Here is a 22,849-nt window from a genome sequence, read left to right on the forward strand (position 1 = left end):
TGTAATGCGTAGGTTCCGAGATTATGGAACTGGCGTGATTTCAGCAAGTTTGCTGAATTTAAAACGGCAATTAGTTATAAGGCAAAACCAGCATTTTACAAAAAGAAAAATGAATCATGCATAAGGGCGCTAAAATGAACAGTACTTCCCTGGAAATGTCCTTCATTTCCAGGGAAGGATTCCTCCTCTTCCGTATCAGGCAAGGTATATGTAAAGGGAAAAAAAAAATACAAATATCCTCGTGTAATACAGTATAAACTGGATGTCAATAAATTTTAAATAGATAATTACATATATGTTAATGGGGTTGCCCTCCAAACAGAGGACTCACACAAGATTGTAAATAACAGGCATATCGTATCGCACCAATATCTCAGATCGATGTGGCCATCACCATAGCAATATAGATGCAGGGGATGCCCCCTTAATAATTCACTCACAGACTTATGAGTTAATCAAGCATCTCTGGTGGGTATTTTTACTCCTCCTCTCCTCCCATGCAGCTTCTCAGATATCCAATAATGTGAATATAACAAGGAAAATAAGGGAATTATGCCACAATGACTTGTATCCACAACAAATTAATTTTATTCCCACTAGAAAACAGTATAAAATAATAATCTTGCACTAATAAGAGTTCTAACCCTCACATTACATATAAAATATACACAATTCATGTTCGGATGTTGAACTTCCGGTTCTTCTCAGCCGGAAGTGATGTCCCGCCTCGTGTCCAAGCCTCGATCTGGCCAGCCTTCCAGCCCGCGGACGCGGTCTACAGATCTCCCACAACCGGAAGTGATGCCACACCTTGCGTCCAAGCCTCGACCCGGGCAACCTCCCAGCTTGCGGACGCGGTCCATTCAGACATAGGAGGCGTCCTCATACCTTAGTGTGCGATCGCATCATTTGCATATTTTCTTTCCATATGGCAGCGAACGAGGCAGCCTAGCGAACGGGTCTGAATGAGCGCCTCAGTCCAAAAGGTTTACCCTATGATACAATTTTAGCTAATTATCCTCTAGCTTTCAGATCATGGAAGAGAGTTATCAAATCTTGGAGAGAGATAAAGTGGAGAGAGATAATGTACCTCGACCATATTGGTACTCTCATGTGAAGCCACTCTGACCACACTCACTGCAAGCAGCTACACGCAACGTTATGAAATCCCCTATCTTTATCATGGGAAAGATTTTATCACATTTTATAAAAAACTGTAACATTCTCAAATACCTTAATCCTAAAAAGCCGTGAGCTGAAACAAGATCTATCAGACAAAACAAACCCCTAAGGGTAGATTTACTAAAGCTTCTAAAAATGTGTTGATGTTGCAACTAGCAACCAAACAGATTCTAGCTATCATTTCCCTATTGCATTCTAGAAAATGATAAAGTCTGATTGGTTGCTATGCGCAACACCACTACTTTTCTGTTTCAGAATCTTTAGTAAATCGACCCCCTAGTCTTAAATACACTTAAGCTGGCCACACATCAGACAAACTTTCCACCAACCATCCAACTGACCAACTGTCCAACTAAAACGCTTCCTCACACATCTAACCAACTTTTCACCCAACCAGCCAACTTTTTTAACAGACGAACCAACTTTTGTCCAACTTGTGATGTCACAGCAGTAGGCGGAGAGTGCCTACTGCTGCATGTTTTGAATAAATATATTGAACACACATATATATTTATATATACAGTACCATAGTACCAGTCAAAAGTTTGGACACATCTTCTCATTCAATGGTTTTTGTTAATTAAATTATTTTCAACATAGATTAATACTGAAGACATCAAAACTATGAAAGAACACATATGGAATTATGTTGTTAACAAAAAAGTGTTAAACAAATCAAAATATGTTTTATATTTTAGATTCCTCAAAGTAGCCCCTTTTTGCTTGGATGACAGATTTGCACACCCTTGGCAGTCTCTCAATCTGCTTCATGAGTGTCTCCTGGAATGGTGTTGAATTAACAGGTGTGCCTTGTCAAGAGTCAATCTGTGGAATTAAGGCCCCCATACATCAGAGATGGATTGCAGCAATCGTGCAATTTGCAATCGATTGTGTATAAAAATCTGCAATGTATGGGCTTCACAGATCGCAGATTGCAACCAAAAAGTGATTGGAATTGTTTAATCTGATTGTCCAACATGTTGGATTTCACAGATCGATTGGGGCTGTAGATTGCTAGTGTATGGACATGATCAGCAGATTTGCAGACCGTTTCTAGCAAAATGATGGGCCTTTCAAGATTGCCAGATCTGTGTTTGCTGCAATCGATCTGCAAATCACTGAAAAAGATCTGTAGTGTATGGGCGCAGATTGCTCGATTGGGAAATCCTAAGATCGGGCAATAAATCTTCAAATTGTTCAATTGTGGTTTTCAGATTGCTGATGTATGGGGGCCTTTACTTGCCTTCTAAAGGCCCCCATACATCAGAGATTGATTGCAGCACTCGTGCAATTTGCAATCGATTGTGTATAAAAATCTTTCCCTTTTTCAATCGATTGTGGCAATTGTGCAATCTGCAATCGATTGAAAAGGGAAAGATTTTTATACACAATCGATTGCAAATTGCACGATTGCTGCAATCAATCTCTGATGTATGGGGGCCTTAAGAGGGGTATTCAATATGAAACGTAAACTTCGCTGTCGAAGTTTACGTTTCATATCGGAGCTTTTACATGCTTTAAAGTATCGGGCGCGCGCCCGCTTATCCCCGTATTCAATATGAAATTAACGAAAACGGGAGCCTGCAAAGTTGGATTTGTGTAAAGTTACGAATTTTTCCTTAAAAAAATTGTAGGACCCCCCTAAAGTTGTAAAAACATGAGGGATCACTATGGGTACCCCCGTTTTAGCCTTTAAATGAAAGTCGGGGATTTAAATAGCCGCAGCAGGTGTTTTTTCCCGACATTGAAGAAGTGATGCAGAAGAGCACTTAGGTTATTTTTTTCGTTTTTTAAAGTGGTCCCATCAAATTTGGGGTACATGAAAATGGGTACTAGCATATTTTGATGTCCCTAAAGTAAGTTTTTAAAAAATCTGCAATTGTGCACCTGCCACTATAAATCTATTCTAGAAAACACCTGCAGAATAGCCCTGAACTTATTTCCCTATTGTTAAACAATTTTTTCCCATTTTTTTTTTTCACCCCAATTTTTAAATACATTTGTTGGGGTGTCCCTATTTTTTTTTTAAACTTTTTTTGACAGTTCTTTTTTAAGTGTCATTCCCAGGGGTGCAGGCTATTTTTTTAAGCCTGCACCCCTAAACCCCAATTCTGCACTTTTTTTCGACACCTATTCAATAGTGAAAAGTTATCCCCGTTTTTTATCAAAGACTTTTGGAACCTGCGAAAAGTCTTTGAAATTGAATACGGTGTAAAACTAAAACCTGCGATAATGACGTCATAGGTGCGATATTAACGCAAAAACAATGTTTTCGCTCCCATATTGAATACCCCTATAAATGTGTTTGAGACCATCAGTTGTGTTGTGCAGAGGTAGGGTTAGTGCAAAGTGGACACCACTATTTGACTACTGTTGTAATCCATATTATAGCACCAACCACTCAACTCAGTAAATAGAAATGCCAGTCCATCATTACTTTAAGACATGAAGGTCAGTCGATACGGAAAATTTCAAGAACTTTGAATGTATCCTCAAGTGCAGTTGCAAAAACCATCAAACGCTATGATGAACGTGCACCTGCAATCCAGCACACCCAGAACCTTATTTCGCTAGTTTGAGAATTTGTCCCCCCACTTTGTGCTTTTACGCCCCCAAATTCAAACTACTTTTTTGGGGTGTTCTTAAGTTTTTTGCTGGATTTTTTTTCACGCAGTTGTCCATTGGGGGCTGTTCAAGGGTTCTGAGAGGTTTCCCCACCTTTGCACCCCAAACAACAATGTTGCACTTCTTTTCTCCTGCTATTCTGAGGCAAATCTTTTTAGCTAATTACATTGTATTGAGTTTCCGTGTACGTGAAAAGAAGATGGAATTGAATACGGCGAGAAATTTCCGACAGGCGAAAAGACGCAATCGGCAATACTTTTTTGTGGATCGCGGCTTTTCGCAGCTAATTTAACAAGGGCCTTGGTTGGGGCACTTAAGGTTTTGATTGTCATAGCCATGGTCAAAGCAAGCCTCTTTTTCAATGTTGCAGGACAGCTGTAAGTTCTTAACATATTACCCTTTTATAAATTTGAAATTTGCTCATTTATTTTAGTTTTTGCTAAACTAAACTTTTTTTCTTTTTTTCTAGCTATCATTTTACAGGCTGTGTTTGAAAAATGACAGAAGCTGAATGGTTGGTATTTTTTTTCTCTCTACTTTATCTCTGTCCAATGCTTGATACGTCTCACCCATAGTCAATGTACTGCTGACCTTTGTACCATTTCAGGTTATTCACTGGACTTGAATTGCTTACATGCACACACATATATACAGATGGGAAGCAGTCGGGAAGCCGACGGATGGAATCCCGGCAAGGGTTAAATGACAGGCGTCGAAATCCCAACGCCTGCCATTTTACCTACGCCGGGAGCCCGACACCCGACTTACTGATCGAAGGTAAGCCGGGTGCGGACAGCCGCGGGGAGGGCAGGGGGGTTAGGTTTAGGGCTCCCGGGAGGTTAGGGTTAGTCTAAGGCAGTGATTCCCAACCTCGGTCCTCAAGGCACACTAACAGTCCTGGTTTTAGTGATATCCATGATTGTGCACAGATGGTTAAATCAAAATAACCGAGTCACTAATTAAGTCACTTGTGCTCAAGTATGGCTTCCCTAAAACCTGGACTGTTAGTGTGCCTTGAGGACCGTGGTTGGGAACCCCTGGTCTAAGGGAAGGGGGGGTTAGAGTTAGGCACCCCCAGGGGGAGGTTAGGGTTTGGCACCCTCCCTGGGGGACTTAGGTTTAGGCGGCGAGGAAGGGGGGGTTAGGTTTAGGCACTTAGAGGGGGCATTAGGGTTAGGTACTTGTGGGGGAGGATAGGGTTAGGTACCCCTAAGGGAGGGTTAGGGTTAGGGGTAAGAAAACGGTTAGGAAATACTTACCTTGGACTATCGGGATTTTCACCCCTGCCGGGCAGCCACTGTCGGGATTTGAACCGCCGGCCATGAGGGGTAATATAGGTGAGTATGTGTGAGTGTGTGTGTGTGTATGTATGTATTAAACTTATACTGTGTAAGGTGTGTGTGTGTTTATTTCAACATTACTTTACAGGTGAACTACAGGTCCCAGTGGGCCCTTAATGCCCCGCATGCTGGTACTTGTGGTTCTCCAAGTACCGGCATGTGGGGGAGACTTGCTGGGACCTGCAGTTCTACTGTAAAGACAATGTTTTTTTTCTACTATTGGAGGGGTCTCCAACTCCCCAGGGATCCCTGGCCTGGAGTGACTAGCGGTCAGGGCTGATGCTGCGGCTGGGGGGCCTGGTGATAGGCCTCCCCTGGCTGTGGCATCAGTCCCCCGTTAGAAAGGGTCCAGGGCTGATTCTGTGAATTACAGGGAGACCCTACGCAAATTTTTCCCTGTAAATCCAGAACCAGCCCTGCTTCCCATAGCCCAGTGCTGGTTGAACTAAGTACAGGGATACCCTGCGCAATTTTTTCCCTGTAAGTCAACCAGGTCTGGGTTTGAAAAGTCCGGGAATGGTTATGTTTTGGAGGGGTACCTAACGTAATTATTTTTTAACATTTAACTATTTGTTTACTTTTTACAGTCAGATACATGCAGGCATCTCACTGATGTCTGCATGTATCTGTGTGAGAACGAACTGCACATGCTGAAAGTGAAATCATGAAGCAGTTCAATGCAGTCGGGGATTTGCAGTTTGGTTTGAAGTGGGATTTGCCGTGCGATTTGTACATGAACATGTCAAATCGAAATGCAAATCACTGTTCAAAACCGAATCAAATCGAATTTGTTTTGCAAATCGCAAAACAAATCGACCATTAGTAAATCTTGTAAAAAAACGGAGTTGTCACAATTCGATTTGAGTCGGTTTGAGATTAGCTAAATCACACTTCAAATCGAACATCAAATCGACCTTTGATAAATTTAATCCCATAAAGTGGAGACATCGCTCATAGCAACCAATCAGCCTTTAGCTATCATTTATCTAGGAAAATCTTTAAAATACAGTTATAAGCTGATTGGTTGCTATGGGCAATGACTAATACACGGAATATGGCATGTAATGTTATATTTGGTTACTTACTAACACAGTGACGTTATTTGCAACAACTGTCTCAGAACTTGCATTAAACTGATAATTTCACTCCAATTTGATTGATAAAAATTTTGGGGGAAATAAGGGGTTACTAAATTCAATAATCTGTTAATTATTTAATTTAAAAATGTAATATGATTTTTCAGCACATTAAGGATATAATGACTAAACATATATTAGGGGTGTGCACCGGCCACTTTTCGTGTTTTGTGTTTTGGTTTTGGATCTAGATCTTTCTTCGTGTTTTGGATCTGGATTGGTTTTGCCAAAACCACCCTTCCGTGTTTTGGGTTCTGAGTTTTGTGTTTTGGATCTGTATTTTTTTTTAAAAAGCATAAAAACAGCTAAAATCACAGAATTTGTGTTTTTTTTCTGCTCCTATGCTATTATTAACCTCAATAACATTAATTCCACTCATTTCCAGTCTATTCTGAACACCTCACACCTCACAATATTGTTTTTAGGCCAAAAGGTTGCACCGAGGTAGCTGGATGACTATGCTAAGCGACACAAGTGGGTGGCACAAACACGTGGCCCATCTAGGAGTGACACTGCAGTGGCAGACTGGATGGCAGTTTGAAAAACTAGGCCCCAAACAGTACATAATGCAAAGAAAAAAAAGAGGTGCAAGATGGAATTGTCCTTGGGCCCTGCCACCCACCCTTATGTTGTATAAACAAGACATGCACACTTTAACAAACCAATCATTTCAGCGCCAGGGTCTGCCACATGACTGTGGCTGATATGATTGGTTAGTTTGGGCCCCCACAAAACAAGCTGGCAATTAATCTGTCCCTGCACAAACTGGCTCTATGGAGGCAAGTTGTCGTCCTAATCCTCCTCATCCACCGATTCCTCACCCTCTTCAGTGTTGTGTACATTCTCATCCTCACAGAGTATTAATTCGTCCCCGCTGGAATCCACCAACACAGGTCCCTCTGTACGTTCTGGAGGCTGGTCTCCCTGGAAGAGTTGATAATTCATTTTTATGAACATCATCTTCTCCACATTTTGTGGAATCAACCTCCTACGCCTTTCGCTGACAAGGTTCCCGGCTGCACTAAACACTTTTCGGAGTACACACTTGAGGGGGGGGGGCAACTCAGTTAAAATAGAGCCAGTTTGTACAGGGGCCTCCAAATTGCCTCTTTTTCCTGCCAGTACAGGTACGGACTGTCTGACATGCCTACTTGGATGCTGTCACCGATGTAATCCTCCACCATTCTGTCAATGGTGACAGTATTATATGCAGTGACAGTAGACATGTCAGAAATTGTTGCCAGGTCCTTCAGTCCAGACCAGATGTCCAAACTTGGTCCTGCCTACCCTGCATCACTGCCAGCGGGTTGCTTAGGATACCTAAGTTATTTCCTGGCAGCCCTAGTTGCGGGAGAAAATGAAGAAGGAGCTGTTGACGTGTCACGTTCCGCTTCAGCTGACAGTGTTTTCACCAGCAGGTCTTTGCACCTCTGCAGGCTTGTGTCGGCCGGAAAGAGAGACACCACGTAGGCTTTAAACCCATGATCGAGCACGGTGGCCAAAATGTAGTGGTCTGATTTCAACAGATTGACCACCCTGGAATCCTGGCAAAGCGAATGAAGGGCTTCATCCACAAGTCCCACATGCCAAGCGGAATCGCTCTGTCTTAGCTCCTCCTTCACTTTCTCCAGCTACTTCTGCAAAAGCCTAATGAGGGGAATGACCTGACTCAAGCTGGCAATGTCTGAACTGACTTCACGTGTGGCAAGTTCGAAGGGCTGGAGAACCTAGCACAACACGGAAATCATTCTCCACTGCGCTGGAGTCAGGTGCATACCCCCTCCTTTGCCTATGTCATAGGTGGATGTATAGGCTTGAATGGCCTTTTGCTGCTCCTCCATTCCCTGAAGCATATAGAGGGTTGAGTTCCAACGCGTCACAACCTCTTGCTTCAGGTGTTGGCGGGGCAGGTTCAAGAGTGTTTGCTGGCGCTCCAGTCTTCAGCACGCAGTCGCTGAATGGGAAAAGTGGCCAGAAATTTTTAGGGCCACCCTAAGCGTCTCCTGCACGCCCCTGTCGTTTTTCAGAAAATTCTGCACCACCAAATTTATTGTGTGAGCAAAACATGGGACGTACTGGAATTTGCCCAGATGTAATGCCCACACAATATTGGTGCCAGATATCACAAATCCCCAGGAGAGTCTAAGTGGGGTAAGCCACTGGGCGATGATTTCCCTCAGTTTCTCTTAAGAGGTTGTCGGCGGTGTGCCTCTTACTGAAACCAGTGATACACAGCGTAGCCTGCCTTGGAACGAGCTGGCGTTTCTGAGATGCTGCTACTGGTGACGCTGCTGTTGTTGCTGCGTAAGGTGATACATCTACCCAGTGGGCTGTCACAGTCATATAGTCCTTAGTCTGCCCTGTTCCACTTGTCCACATGTCCGTGGTTAAGTGGACATTAGGTAAAACTGCATTTTTCAGGACACTGAGGACAATTTTTCTGACGTTTCTGTACAGTCTCGGTATTGCCTGCCTAGTGAAGTGGAATCTAGACGGGATTTGGTATCGGGGACACACAACCTCCATCAATTGTCTAAATCCCACTTCACTAATGGCGGATACCGGACGCACATCTAACACCAACATAGCAGTTATCCATTTTGCTTCAGGATGACTGCTGTCGTACTTCATCCTCCTTGCTAAGGACTGTTGGAGGGTCAATTGTTTAGTAAAAGTAGTGGTGTTCCTACTTCCTCTCTGGGATGATGAACGACTCCCAGCAGCAACAGCAGCAGCGGTAGCAGTAGGCGTAGCAATGCAGGATCCTCCGGAGGAATCTCGGATAGGAGAGTCAGTCATGCCAGTGACATGGCCTGCAGGACTACTTCTGATCCTGACTAAGGAGGAAATTGACGAGGAGGGAGTTGACGGTGTGGTTTGCAGGCGCTTGGATACAACAGGACAAAGGGATTTAGGTGTCCCTGGACTGCTTACGGTCTTAGCCAAAGTTTCTGAACTTGACGGTAACTTTTTATGAACGAGCTGCAGGTGACGTATAAGGGAGGATGTTCCTAGGTGGTTATCGTCCCTACCCCTACTTATTTCACCTTTACATATGGTACATATGGCAAGACAGTTGTTGTCCAGATTTGGATAAAAATATTGCCAGACCAAAGAGGTGAAATGTTTGGTCTTCTGCCTAGGCATGACCGTGATGGGCTTTTTCATCCCACGGACGACAACAACTGTCTCCCCCGGAGCCTGATTTAAACAAACCACATCACCATCAGAATCCTCCTCGCCAACTTCCTCCTCAGCGTCAGCTACACCAGTATCTTCATCCTGTAGTATTTCAAGTGTGACATCTTCAATTTGAATATCAGCAAGTGGACTATGGGTGCTCCTTCCAGCACTTGCAGAGGGCATGCAAATGGTGGAAAAAGCCACCTCTTCCCGTCCAGTGTTGGGAAGGTCAGGCATCACAACCGCCATCACACTTGGACTCTCCTTGGGGATATGTGATATCTTCTTAGAACGCATAGTTCTTTGCTGCGCTTTTGCCAGCTTAACTCGTTTGATTTGAGGAGGGCTTCCATCGTCATGTGAAGCTGAACCATTAGTCATGAACATAGGGAAAGACCTTAGCCGATCCTTGCCACTCCATGTCGTAAATGGCATATTGGCAAGTTTACGTTTCTCATCAGATGATTTAAATGTTTTTGCTAAGGTCATTTTCCTGAACTTTGTCATTTGGGATTTTATATGCCCTCTACTATGTCATGACTAGTGGCAGCAGCTTCAGCATTAGGAGGAAGTGGTTCTTAATCTTTCCCTATTTTATTTTTATCGGACTAAGGGTCTGATTCAGACCCACTCGCGAGCGGCTGTCCGCTCGCAAGTGGGTCGATGTTCTGCACTGAGCATGCGCACGACGGAGGGAGCTCCGTCGTGCGCATGCGCCAGACGCGACGAGCGAAGGACTTTCCTTCGCTCGTTGTGTCTGATCAAAGAGGGCATGCTGTCGATGTTGATTGACAGCACGCCCCCTTTGGTGGGCGTGCCGGGGGCGTGCCTCCCTGACGGGGGCATTCCTAAGGGAACGCCTCCCGTCAGAAGCCGGCCCACTGACATCACTAGTGATGTCAGTGGGACTGATTTTGGCTCTGATAGAGCCAAAATCACTCCGGGCCTTGCGGTTGAAAACCTCAACCGCAGGCTCCGGCTCGCAGTTTCGATGGTCGCGATGGTCAAGACCATCGCGGCCATCAAACTGCATGCTTGTATAGGCTGTGGGTGGTGACCCACAGCTATACGAGCGTCCAGGAGGACGCTCCATAGTTATGGAGGCCAGCCCTCATTCAGAGCGTGCGCTCTGCTCAGAGCGTACGGCTCTGAAAGAGGGCCTAAGTTTTGTCCTCCATTTATGTTATTTTGATATATACATGCGGCTAAGGAGCACACAAACACAGATAAGAATTTAAAAAAAAAAATTTGAGTACACTTTCGGGGTTACACCACCCTTTAACAGTAGAGCCAGCCGGCCCTTTACTTATGACACAGGCGCACTCTTGGCGCTGCTCCTTTGTTGATGCACGTGCGGCTACAGCGCACACAATTCACAACACAGAAAAGTAGAATTTTTTATTTTTTTTAAGTGCACTTTAGGGGTTACACCACCCTTTAACAGATGAGCCAGCCGGCCCTTTACTTATGACACAGGCGCACGCTTGGCGCTGCTCATTTGTTGATGCACGTGCGGCTTTAGCGCACACAATTCACAACACAGAAAAGAAGAATTTTTGATTTTTTTTTAAGTGCACTTTCGGGGTTATACCACCCTTTAATAGACGAGCCAGCCGGCCATTTACTTATGACACAGGCGCGAAGTTTGGCACTGCTCCTTTGTTGATGCACATGTGGCTACTGCGCATACATTTCACACACAAACACAGAAAAAAAGAAGAATTGTGTATTTTATGTGGAGCGCACTTTGCGGTTACACCACCCTTTAACAGACTTATGACACAGGCGCACGCTTGGCGCTGCTCCTTTGTTGATGCACGTGCAGCTACAGCGCACACAATTCACAACACAGAATAGAAGAATTTGTAATTTTTTTTGGAGTGCACTTTGGGGGTTACACCACCCTTTAACAGACTTATGACACAGGTGCACGCTTGGCGCTGCTCCTTTGTTGATGCACGTGCAACTACATGGCATACAATTCACAAACACAGAAATAAATGGGGTTTTATTGCACTTGGGGGGAGCACCCCTGATGGACAGATCACCCCCTGGACAAAACTACAGCACCCCTTTAGGACCACAGCCTTTATGGGACACTGAACAACACAGCCCAGCCAGCCCCTATAGACTTTTGGAGTGGACACAGCCCTTATGGACAACTGACTGCACAACACAGCCCAGCCAGCCCCTATGGACAACAGCAGCACAACACAGTCCAGCCAGCCCCTATGGACAACAGCAGCACAACACAGCCAAGCCAACCCCTATGGACTTTGGAGGAGTGGACACAGCCCCTATGGACAACAGCAGCACAACACAGCCCAGCCAGCCCTAGCTCCCACCCTCCCTCTTCACTGTCCACAGCCGGAGTGAGACATGGCGTCGACGCGGGGACCTTTTATAGAATCCAAAACCTGCGAGATCCGGAAGGCGGGATGATGACGTTTTGCCTCGATTTCAGTTCCGAGTCAGGCAGGAAAACCCGAGCCGGACTCGGTTCCTGGCTCGGATCGGGGGGGGCTCGGGGGGGTTCAGATTTCAGAAATCCGAACCCGCTCATCCCTAACATATATGTGTTTAAATAACTTGCCATTGAAATTCCAGCTTAATCTGTCCCTGATCCAGGGAGAGATGTATCAAACCTTCAAGAGGTAAAGTGCCCACAGCAACCAATCAAATACATTCCACCTCATGATAGCTAGAAGCTGATCGATTGCTATGGGCAATTCCTCACTTTACAGATGTGTCCTCCCTCATCATTGCTGCAGTTGCGCCAAATAGCCCCTCGTGACGCGCCAGGTTCGCTAGCGCCTTTTTTGCTGAAATGAGTCTTAGTTGCATTGCAAAGCGATTAGGACGCACCAGGGGATGTAGTTACCATCCTGGCCATCTCAGAATACTGGTGCCAGAATCCAAACATCAGTCGGAATCCAGGCGCCAGAGTCCCAACCGCCGGCATCCCGACGGTAAGTATTAGGGTTAGGGGGAGGGTTAGATTTAGGTTTAGAGGTCAGGCACTAGGGGGAGGGTTAGAGTTAGGCGGCGGGGTAAGGGTTACGGTTTGGCTGTAGGAGGGAGGGTATGGGTTAGGGGGAGGGTTAGGACACTTACCGACTGTCTGGATCCCATACCCGACCCCGCACCAGGAGACTGTGCTGATTAATTTGATACTGTATGCAACACTTGTATAGTATATCTGTGTGCGACTGAGTCTCTGAATCTATATGCGATGTACGCAGTGCTACATAGCAGCAACCGTGGCTTTTTTACATGCCAAGTTCCATTTTACTTTGTATACAATATACAAGTGTCGCACATCAAATTTATCAGTAAAGTGTTGTGCGTCCTATTCGCATCACATTACAACTAAGATGCATTTTTGTTAAAAAAAAAGGGCGCACAACCCTAGAAGAGTTGCACAGGACCTGGCGGCTCACTTGCTCCAGGCATCTCACGCCACGTGGCTTATTGAAGCTAGAGGTTTCATACGTTCCCACCTACCAGTGTCCGAGTACACTTACATCTAGGTTTACCTGGTTACATACTCTGTTAGTTAATTTGAACAAGTGCATATCTGCTATTTTGGTACTTAGGGCTCTATTTACTACAATCCGCATTTGTAATGCAGATTGTAGTTTGATATTATCGACTGAATTCGCATTGCGAATTCAGGCAATATCACAGGGATTTACTACAAATCCCTTGCAAGGACAAAGCTTGCGAGAAAGCTCTGTCCCTGCGAATCCCCTCCGCACACTAGTCACGGTATTTTCGCAAAAAATACAGTGACAAAGTGCCCGCGCATGCGCCGACCGGCCGCCGCTGCTATCCCTCCCGGCGCTAAGCCCCGCCCCCGTAGTTAAGCCCCCCCCCGCGACCCCCTTCCCTTAATAGCATTTACCTGCAGTCATCGGTGCTCCGGTGATGTCTTCCATGACTCCAGTCAGCTGATATCCCATACTGCACTGGGACCCGATCACCTGATGACCGGGCCGAAGTGCACCATGGGAGACCAGCTGACCTTAGGGAGAACATCACCGGAGCCCTGACCACTGGTCCATGGAGTCAGGTAAGTACATTTTTTTTTTACTTTTTAAAAAAATTTTTTTAGCAGAGATCAGCTTGCAGTCTGTTTAGACCACACAGCTGATCACTGGGACCGGCTCCGGGCTCTGCTCTGCCTTTTAGAGCAGAGTAGGAGCCTGGTAACCGGGGGAGACCCTGGATAACGCCACCTCCAGGTAGCGTTATTATCACAGGGCTTTCCCAGATATATTTTTACAATTTATTTTTAATAACTTTAGTTGGATCACATTTCCCATTACAATTATGGGAAATGCGATCTGCTTACTAAAAATAAGTGATACTTAGGGGTTGGAGTAGAATTTTACGAATTCTACTCCAATTGCCCTGTAATAACTATAGGTGATACTAAAATAATGTGAAAAGGGTGTGAAAACACCCTTTTTCTCTTTATTTTAGTAAAAATAATATTAATAAATAGAGCCCATCATATTAGAGCTGATGCTAGCACACAATTGCATCTATACAATTACGCTGCACTGCATGAGTCATTGGGGGAGATGTACGAAGCCCAGAAACGGTATCAGCGCACGTTATGTACGCTGATACCGCTTCTCCCCGATGTATGATCGGGGGTCTGGGCGGTAAATGACCGCCCCTGTCATTATCGGCGCTGCTATCTATAAGATAGCAGCACCGACGGCAGGGCCATGTACGAACGGTCATAACGCATGACCGTTCGGCCGGCTGTAGCTGTCGTTATCGACAGCTACAGCCTGGCGTTAGCCTATCACCACAGCAGGGACAGCCCTGTCCCTGCTGCGGCGGCTTCCGGCTCCAGGCGGGGATCTCGCGATACTTGCGAGATCCCGCGCATGCTCAGTGGAGCCGGCCGGGAGAGAGACACAGCGCATCAGCACTAGGCTGATGCGCTGCTGTCTCTAGCGGGTAGCGCCGGAGGGGGGAGTTAACGCTCCCCCTCTCCGGCCGCTGAGATGTTTATACATCTCATCGGTAGTGCTTCCTGCTTCGCCTCGGTAAAGAGGCGAAGCGGGAAGCATTATAGCGGCACGTTAAGTGCCGCTATAATACATCTACCCCATTATCCTCTAATATCTAATGTTACAAATGGAGGAAACCTAAGTGTACTGTGTTTTGTAACAAACAAAACATTTTATTACATCATTAACCATATTTCTAGGTCACATTTTCTATCACATAATTGTATCTGTGCTTTCTATAAGCAGGTACTTTACAGTCTTCCATATTTGTATGTGGTCCCTAATCTACTGTACAAACAAAAAAATGTATGGCTCATAAAACGCCATTGGTTACAATGCAAAATCTACATTTATAGATTGTCACTGTATTTTGTGATTGTAACTGTCATTTGTAGAAAATGGAGAAAATGTTTTATTTTCAGCTATTTACAAATGTTTTTTTTTTTTATAAAAATGAAATAAACAAGCCCAGGTTCTTTACTAGACATATAACTCAACTGTGATAAATGCATAATAATCTGATTCAAATATATGTGACCTGAATACATAAATGTGCTTTTAAGTACAGCTTTAACAATGAAGAGATGTAGCTACTGCACTTGACCACTTACTTGAGTATAGCTCTGAATGGCAGATCTGGCTTGATTGCTGCGGCTTGGGAGCTGCAATGCTGATGTATCCCCCAAGGCAAGGGCCTGGTTGCTATGGTAGCTTGATGAATACTGGAAAGACCCTTCAGGTTTAGAATTGAGCTGAAGTGCACTCTGGGATAGGAGGCTGGGCCCTGAGTTAAGAAAAGTAATTTGGAACAGTCATTGATGATCTCAGTGAAGCAGAAAATCACATGCAGTGCTGGGTTTGTCAATAACAGTGAGATTTTATGAACATTGTGTGTGTTAACCTCTAACTCTAGCCACGGATGCATATTCATCTATTCTATGACACAAAATAAAACCTACACCCAAACAGACCTGTTGATTTTAAAAAAATTTCCCACAGTGGGATAATTGGCACTCGATGCTTCCTGTATGCCACAGTGGGTAGCATGGAGCATAACAGGAGGATGGATACACCCAATGCTTTGTGCTATGTGCAGTGTGCTGTGAACAGTATTGTGTGAAAGGTCTGTGGTGAAAAATGTATGGTACAGTAAGGCAAGGTATTTTCTTTACAATACAAAAGCATTATGTTGTACTAAAGGATATGCACTTTAAATTGCTGGACATGGGGATGAACATTGCCATAAAGTACTTTATATACAGCCCAAAATCAAGCACATACAATGCATCCCAATATCCAGCAATTTAATCTATTATACCACTATATAACCTCAGAAAAAGGGACGCATAATTGTCTAGTCTCTCAGATTTTCGTGAGATTCCCAAATTTAGGGGAAAGTTGACAAGTCTCTCGTATCCCTGCCCTTTGTAAAAAATCGGAAAATTGCGGTAAAACATCAAGGAGGGCTGGTCCATAATAATGTGATTAGCAGCGACAGTGTCGGAGTGGGGCATGAAGGGTCCATCAGAGGAATGCAGTGTAGGGCATTTCACACCTGGAACACTACAAGCCCCAACAACCCCTGCTTGCTGTAGGCTGTTTCTGCATCTACCACTGTTACATGGATGCACCACTGATGCATCTGTTAACCCCTGCTGTTACTAATAAACCTGCAAGCTGGTAAAGTCTCACTGTCTGGCCTCAACTCTATTCACATTCCACTGGTGCCTATTGTTCTACGCCAATTGACATATCAACAGGTTATGGGCTCAGGCACCACAGCCGCCAAAATAGCCTGCATGTGAAGTTTACAGTGAGTGCTATGCTTAGATCAGCACACAAAATGTTCAGCACAGCACCAGCCAGAATGAGCTTCATGAAGCTGGGAGGTTCAGAGAACTGCGCCACATGAAGTTCACTGATGAAGTGGATAGGGCCATGGAGAGCATATACCTGGTTGTGCAGCATCACGTTTATTCCATAATTCACAGGAGAGTGTCAGCACATGACATGTGGATAACTCTGGAGACAGCATATGAAGATAAGGGTATGTAATTAAAATACTGACGGCTGGTCAGGATTCCCAGAATCAGGATGCCACTGTCGGCATTTTGACAGCAGGCATCCGGACTGCCGGGATTTCATACCCAACCCGAAGATAAGGGTCTAATGAGAAGAATTAATCTGTGGTCAATTATACAGTTGAGTGAATGCACTAGTATGAGTGCCTATTTCAACAAATAATGCCTGTAAACGTCCAAGTCAATGACGAAGAGATTACTATGGCGGTGCTACAGAACTTAACATTGAAATTATATTTCCTAGTGGTAGCTATAGCTAATACAGCCAAGCTATCAACAGAGATCATTAGGACAGTACTGCTGCAGTTCCAAGAATGTGTATCAGTTGAATTAAATGCTGAGAATACTGCATTACATACTAAAGATTAAGGCCAGAAAATTCAAGTACAAGTGCTATGCATGTCATAAGACAGGACACAAAGCACCTGAATGCAAACTAAAAAAAATGTAAATGCTGCGCAGAAAAAGGAGCGTGCCAGGGAAAATGAGTCAGCCTTAAATGTAACAAGCAGTCACAGAGAATTGTTGGTACATGGACTCTAGAGCTACAAGCCATTTCAGTTGCAAAAATAAGTGGTTCACAACACTGAGATCGAGTAAACCTGTAACAGTCGAAGGGGTTGGAAACAAAACCTTTACAGCCACAAAAGTCGGGACTATCACAGTGCGCCTTAGGATGAAAAGTGAAACCAAAGTCACTGAAATCCGAAATGTGTTAGATATACCAGTTTGGGGACAAACCTCGTGTCCATAGATGTCCTTGACAAGAATGGATACAGAATAAACTTCATAGAAGGCAAGTGTATCATATAGAATAAAAGAGGAACTGTGATTGCAACGGCCACCCATTGCTGTGGCTGTATGTCTCAGACATGGAGGAGTGTTGCGCGATGATGGCCTTTGGAAGCAAATAACAAGACTATGGAACTGTGAAAACAAAAAGGGTTGTTTCAAATAGAGGAGTGATTTTCAACCTTTTCAATTCAAGGCATGCTACACAAGATTTGAATATGGCCAAGGCACACTATCTGGTGATGCGGCGTGCATGACCAATGAAAAAACATAAACATTGGCTTCCACATATAAAAATACACACACTTTGGCTTCCACAGAAATAAAACACACTACATTGGCCTCCACAGGAATAAAACACACTACATTGGCCTCCACAAGAATAAAACACACTACATTGGCCTCCACAGGAATAAAACACACTACATTGGTCTCCACAGGAATAAAACACACTACATTGGCCTCCACAGGAATAAAACACACTACATTGGCCTCCACAGGAATAAAACACACTACATTGGTCTCCACAGGAATAAAACACACTACATTGGCCTCCACAGGAATAAAACACACTACATTGGTCTCCACAGGAATAAAACACACTACATTGCTACATTGGCCTCCTCAGGAATAGAAAACACTACATTGGCCTCCTCAGGAATCACAACAGCTCGCGGCACACAAGCGTGCCCTGACACAGTGGTTGAAAAACCCTGAACTAGAGACTGCCAGTATGAATGCCAAATTGCAGGAGTTCTGTGACAACCAACGGAAGAAAACCTCCTGGGAAATATTGCGAGAAGTTTGCAGGTGTCATTTTCTGTAATCCACAAGATGCTTAAGTAAAGATGTAAACAAGTGAACTGTCTACTACCGAGACGGAGTGTGTAAAATTTTCAGAGACTACTCGAGAGATTCCATGCTTAAAAGAAACTTTGAGTGACTCAAGTTTTCTTACCAGGGATGAGATTGTCAACCTTGTGTGCAATGAGAAAGAAGAAATGGGCTTGACTTCTATTATATTGTATGTCAACAGGTTAACACTGTGAATAACCAATAACATAATTTTCTCTATCCATTAGTTAGCCCTTCTTACCTACATATATACACTCCACACTTGGTGTACCACCATACACATACGAAGACAATCGTAAATTACATATATACGTGCACAATAACCCTTGTAATAATTTGTAAAAAAAAAAAAAATCATCTATCTAAGATCCTACGACTGGGATTACTTAATTGTAGGTTAGTGAATGAATGCAAAACTACAATGCCATTCCAATCATTGTCAGGAACTGTTTGCATTATGCAAAGCCCACAGTCAACAAAAGGAGGGGACAGTGGTATGTTCTAACCACCCACTTTAAGGTGAATCTTGGTGCAGTTTCTATAGAAGTGAACCAAGCACCCTTGTTCATCTGTGGCCCTGCTCCACCAGGTTACTGACACTCTAATAGAGTAAAAATATATAATTCAAGAGCACAGTCTAGAACTTGACCTCTAGATGAGTGTGTGGGCCCGCAGGTAGTGGGACCCACCTGGGATTTCCCCTATAGCCCTGTAGGCTTGTATGACCCAGTGCCTTGCTACGCCTTCAACCAGCACAATTGGACCTCCCTCTCCAAGAATCAAAAATGCCAATGTTGACAAGTTTGCAGGCAAAAAATGTGTCCAATCCATGGCATGATTTAGTGAAGGCGTGTCTACGCAACTGCAAGCTATGATGATTTGGGCTGAAACACACATACACAAAACTGTGAGCAACTCTGTAGAAGAGAAAATATACAATTTTTTTTCATGAATGCCATGCAAGAGCATCTGCAGTTGAATTGCGTTCAACTCTGCAATAGGCCCATTGTGTTTATGTTTCCCTTATACTATCCACATCATGCAATAGCATGGTCTGGATAACAATCTTGGAACCAGGTGTGGTTCTCTACAATAAAGTTGCAACTACAGTAGGTATAGATCTCCATAATATACCTTGCACCAAATACGAGTTTGCAAATTATATTTAGTACCAGGTACGGCTTTGTATTCTAGATGGCACCAGATATAGTTCTACATTTTAGAGTTGACAGCAGATATGGCACTGTACATTAGACGTGGCATCACATATGGCTCTGCTTATGAGACTGACAGTTGATATAGCTCAGCCTGCTACACTTGGCACCCAGTATTACTGATCATATTAGTAATATTACTCTTATTAACATACAGTACATGGCTAACTTGGCATCAGATACTGTATGACCAGCAGCCAAGGTAGGTTTGTATACTGTATACAGCATTATGCGATACCACCAATTCTCCAACTGCTTCAATTGTGATACTATCAATTCCGTTAGCTTAAATTTTCCACTTTGATCACTGTATATGACTCCATCTTTTACATTTTAAAGAAGATATAATACAACTATTTTACAGCAGCAATTGCTCAGTACATTGTACCTTATGTAGAATGAGCACTAATGTATGCCATTAAGTCTGGCGTAAAAGTAAATTGCATGAAATGTAGCTCATTACGGTTAAAGTGGGACCTCTACACTGCACACCAATACTGAACAGCTTTCCCAGTGAGTGAAGGCTTTGTATTGGCTATAATGCCAGGCTCAGATTCTGCCATACATGGCACAGTCCCTGTAAGGAGCAGATGTTTTGTAGCCCATGGACATGCCACATGATTCAGAGATGGACGCAATGCCGATATTTACGCAGTTTGAGAGATCGTTAGCCATTGCACATGCTCGTGCGTCACACTGCTCATGCACATCATTCGATTTGTTATTATGCTCACACCGAGTAATTCATTTGCAAAGTGAGTGACAAGTAGTCAGTGTTTGGGGAGGCAACGAGCGGTGGTTAGAAAAGTGCAGGCGCATTGGACCATTTAAAAACTGTTTTATGGGCATGCATAAATTAGCTACTGCGTCTTGCTCGCAGCAGGAGAGCCCTCTGTGTGTCTGCGGCATGTTAGACTTACTCAGAAGGCTGATGGCCGTCTGATCAGTGTTCAATGGGTCTGATTCAGAGCCACTCGTAAGCGGCAGCTCGTTCGCTCTGAGCGATGTTTGCCCAACTGCGCATGCGTACGGATTGTTATACGCATGCGCGAACCAGTCAGTGCGGCCGAAATTCATGTGCTCGCAAAATAGCGATTGCCTGCTAATTTGAGTGACAGAAAGAGGCGTATGTGGGTGGTAACAGGGGAAGGTGCTTGAAAACGGGGAGTGGAGATCCGATCGCAGGCGTGCTTAAAGGTCAAAACGGGAGTTTTATGGGTGTGCATATTTAAAACAGCAGCGTCATTGACCACGTCACTGGGTTATTTTATAGCCAGAACTGCTCGCAAAATTGTGGTAGCAAAAACCAACCACAAGAATAGCGAGCAGTTCATACCCTGTTCGATGTACTCGATTAATCTAATAAATAGCGGACATGACGTAGGATGCGAGCGGCCAGGGGGCGTAGTTTCCTAAAAAACGACCGCAAGTTTTGTACGCTCGTTCAGACCTAGAGGCGTGAAAAGACCGCAAACAGCGAACGGATCATTTGAATAGCCACCCCTATTTTCTGGACGAGCGAGCGCTAATTGCGTCCGGCTCTGAATCAGGCCCTATGTTTCCAATGTCCCGGTTTTATGCGTGAGCATCGGATGTGAGATGCTTTCAGTGAGCGTCTCTAAGCACAGGACGGCAAGTGAGTCATAAGGATATTTTCCCACTTGCGATCAATGAGAGATTGCAGTTGCGATTGCATTAGCATACATCTCTGAATCAGGCCCTATATAGGTTTAACCTTTTGGAAAGCATGCCTGAAACCAAGAGGTGGACCTCTTCCTCCCATTTGTGTAGGTAAGAAATAAAGTTGGGAACAATGGAGTGTGGGCTTATATTTATTTGTAATAAAATACTTTTTCTATAGTTTCATTGTTTTTGTTTCACAGTTTTACAAGTGCTAGTATGCTCTGGTAACCAGGGGTATGCTGTTTCTTGTATTTGTACAAACACCAGTGTACCCTGCTCTTTTTGGGAGCTGTAGTACACCAGCAAAATAGAACTGTTATCTGCTTTTAAAAAATAACCCTTTCTTATCACGCCATGCCGTGGCGTGACTCGGCAGCGCTGTGCGTCTTTTCGTGCAACTTTTCACCTTATGCCTTCAAATGCGTCTTATTCATACAGTGATGTGAATAGGATGCACAAGCAGCTTCTGCTGATTAAAATTATATGGCGCATGCCTAAGTTCTGTGTGCGACTGCGGCTATATCTGCATGCAAAATGCTACGTTACAGTGTCACAGCTACTGACACTGTAACGTAGCATTTTACATGCAGATACACCCGCAGTCGCACACAGAATATAGGCATGGGCCACATAATTTTAATCAGCAGAAGCTGCTTGTGCATCCTATTCACATCACTGTATGAATAAGACGCATTTGAAGGTAAAAGGTAAAAAGTTGCACAAAAAGACGCACAGCGATACCCAGTCACGCCACGACATGGCACAACTAGAAGGGCTATTTAATGGGCAAGGAAGTAAGATGCATGTAGACACACCTGTCTAACATAATTTACTGGGAAAAGGATCTAGAAGAACCTTTCCCAGTAATTGCAACTCGCACATGTGCTGTGTAATGACCGCACATGCACAGTAGGTCCTTGACGTGATCACTTTCATTTACACAACACATGGACTGGCTCCCTGTCCCTGGATGTGATTTTGAATGCATCCCTGGGGTACAAAATTTCTTATGGCCGTGAGGAGTTCTAATTATCGGTTCTAAAACATGATAAATAATAAATGGGCCCCTAAATCCTAGTTTTAAAAAAATAAAAATGTTGTAATCACCAGTCAGCTGTTTCAGATCACAGCTATCTATTTAAAAACTAATTCTATACACCGTGGAATATCCTAGAGTTGCTATAATGTGACTGGCAAGGCTGTTTTCAAATTCCTGTTGCCTGATCATTTGTTAAAAAAAAAAAAGTTCAGGGGATCTCACATACATAAATGATACATGCCACATCAGATCAGATTACCAGCTATATTTGGCTGAAGGGTTGCAAAACATCAATTAATTCCATTTATAGTAAAATATATAATTGACATCAATTCCGATTTGATGTATCATTTATGCAAGCAAGCATCCTCTCCCCATACTCTGTTTTAATAATCTACCTTTAGAACGTAGAGTTAAATAAATGACTAATGAGATACTCTATGTTCCAGGGTTCAGTACAGAGATTAGTATCAGGTCGTCTTGCATCAATGCACTCATTTGTTGCTATTATTAAATTTGTATTCCTTTGTGCAACTCAGCGCTTCACAGACAGTCCTCAAGGCACCCTGAGCAGCCCAGGTTTCTTAAGGATATCCATGCTTAGTCAATTTGATTCAACCATCTACTGTAAGCCCAAGCGTGGATATCCTTAAATCCTGATGAGCGAGTTTGGGACTAACTAATAACAATTA

General features: G+C 43.9%; 1 protein-coding gene across 7 annotated transcripts in view; it reads right to left on the bottom strand.

Annotated features, from left to right (window-relative positions):
* Nucleotides 1–22,849, bottom strand: part of CTNND2 (catenin delta 2) — a 708,944-nt gene that overhangs the window by 422,352 nt on the left and 263,743 nt on the right. For all 7 annotated transcript variants that reach the window (XM_088445725.1, XM_088445723.1, XM_088445721.1 and 4 more), the window contains exon 6: nt 15,105–15,277. In XM_088445725.1, coding sequence (XP_088301851.1) covers nt 15,105–15,277 — 173 coding nt within the window. The remainder of the gene's footprint in view (nt 1–15,104; nt 15,278–22,849) is intronic.

Source organism: Taudactylus pleione, unplaced genomic scaffold, assembly GCF_031769625.1.
Source record: "Taudactylus pleione unplaced genomic scaffold, aTauple2 ptg000386l, whole genome shotgun sequence".
In the NCBI taxonomy this organism is placed as follows: Eukaryota; Metazoa; Chordata; class Amphibia; order Anura; family Myobatrachidae; genus Taudactylus; species Taudactylus pleione.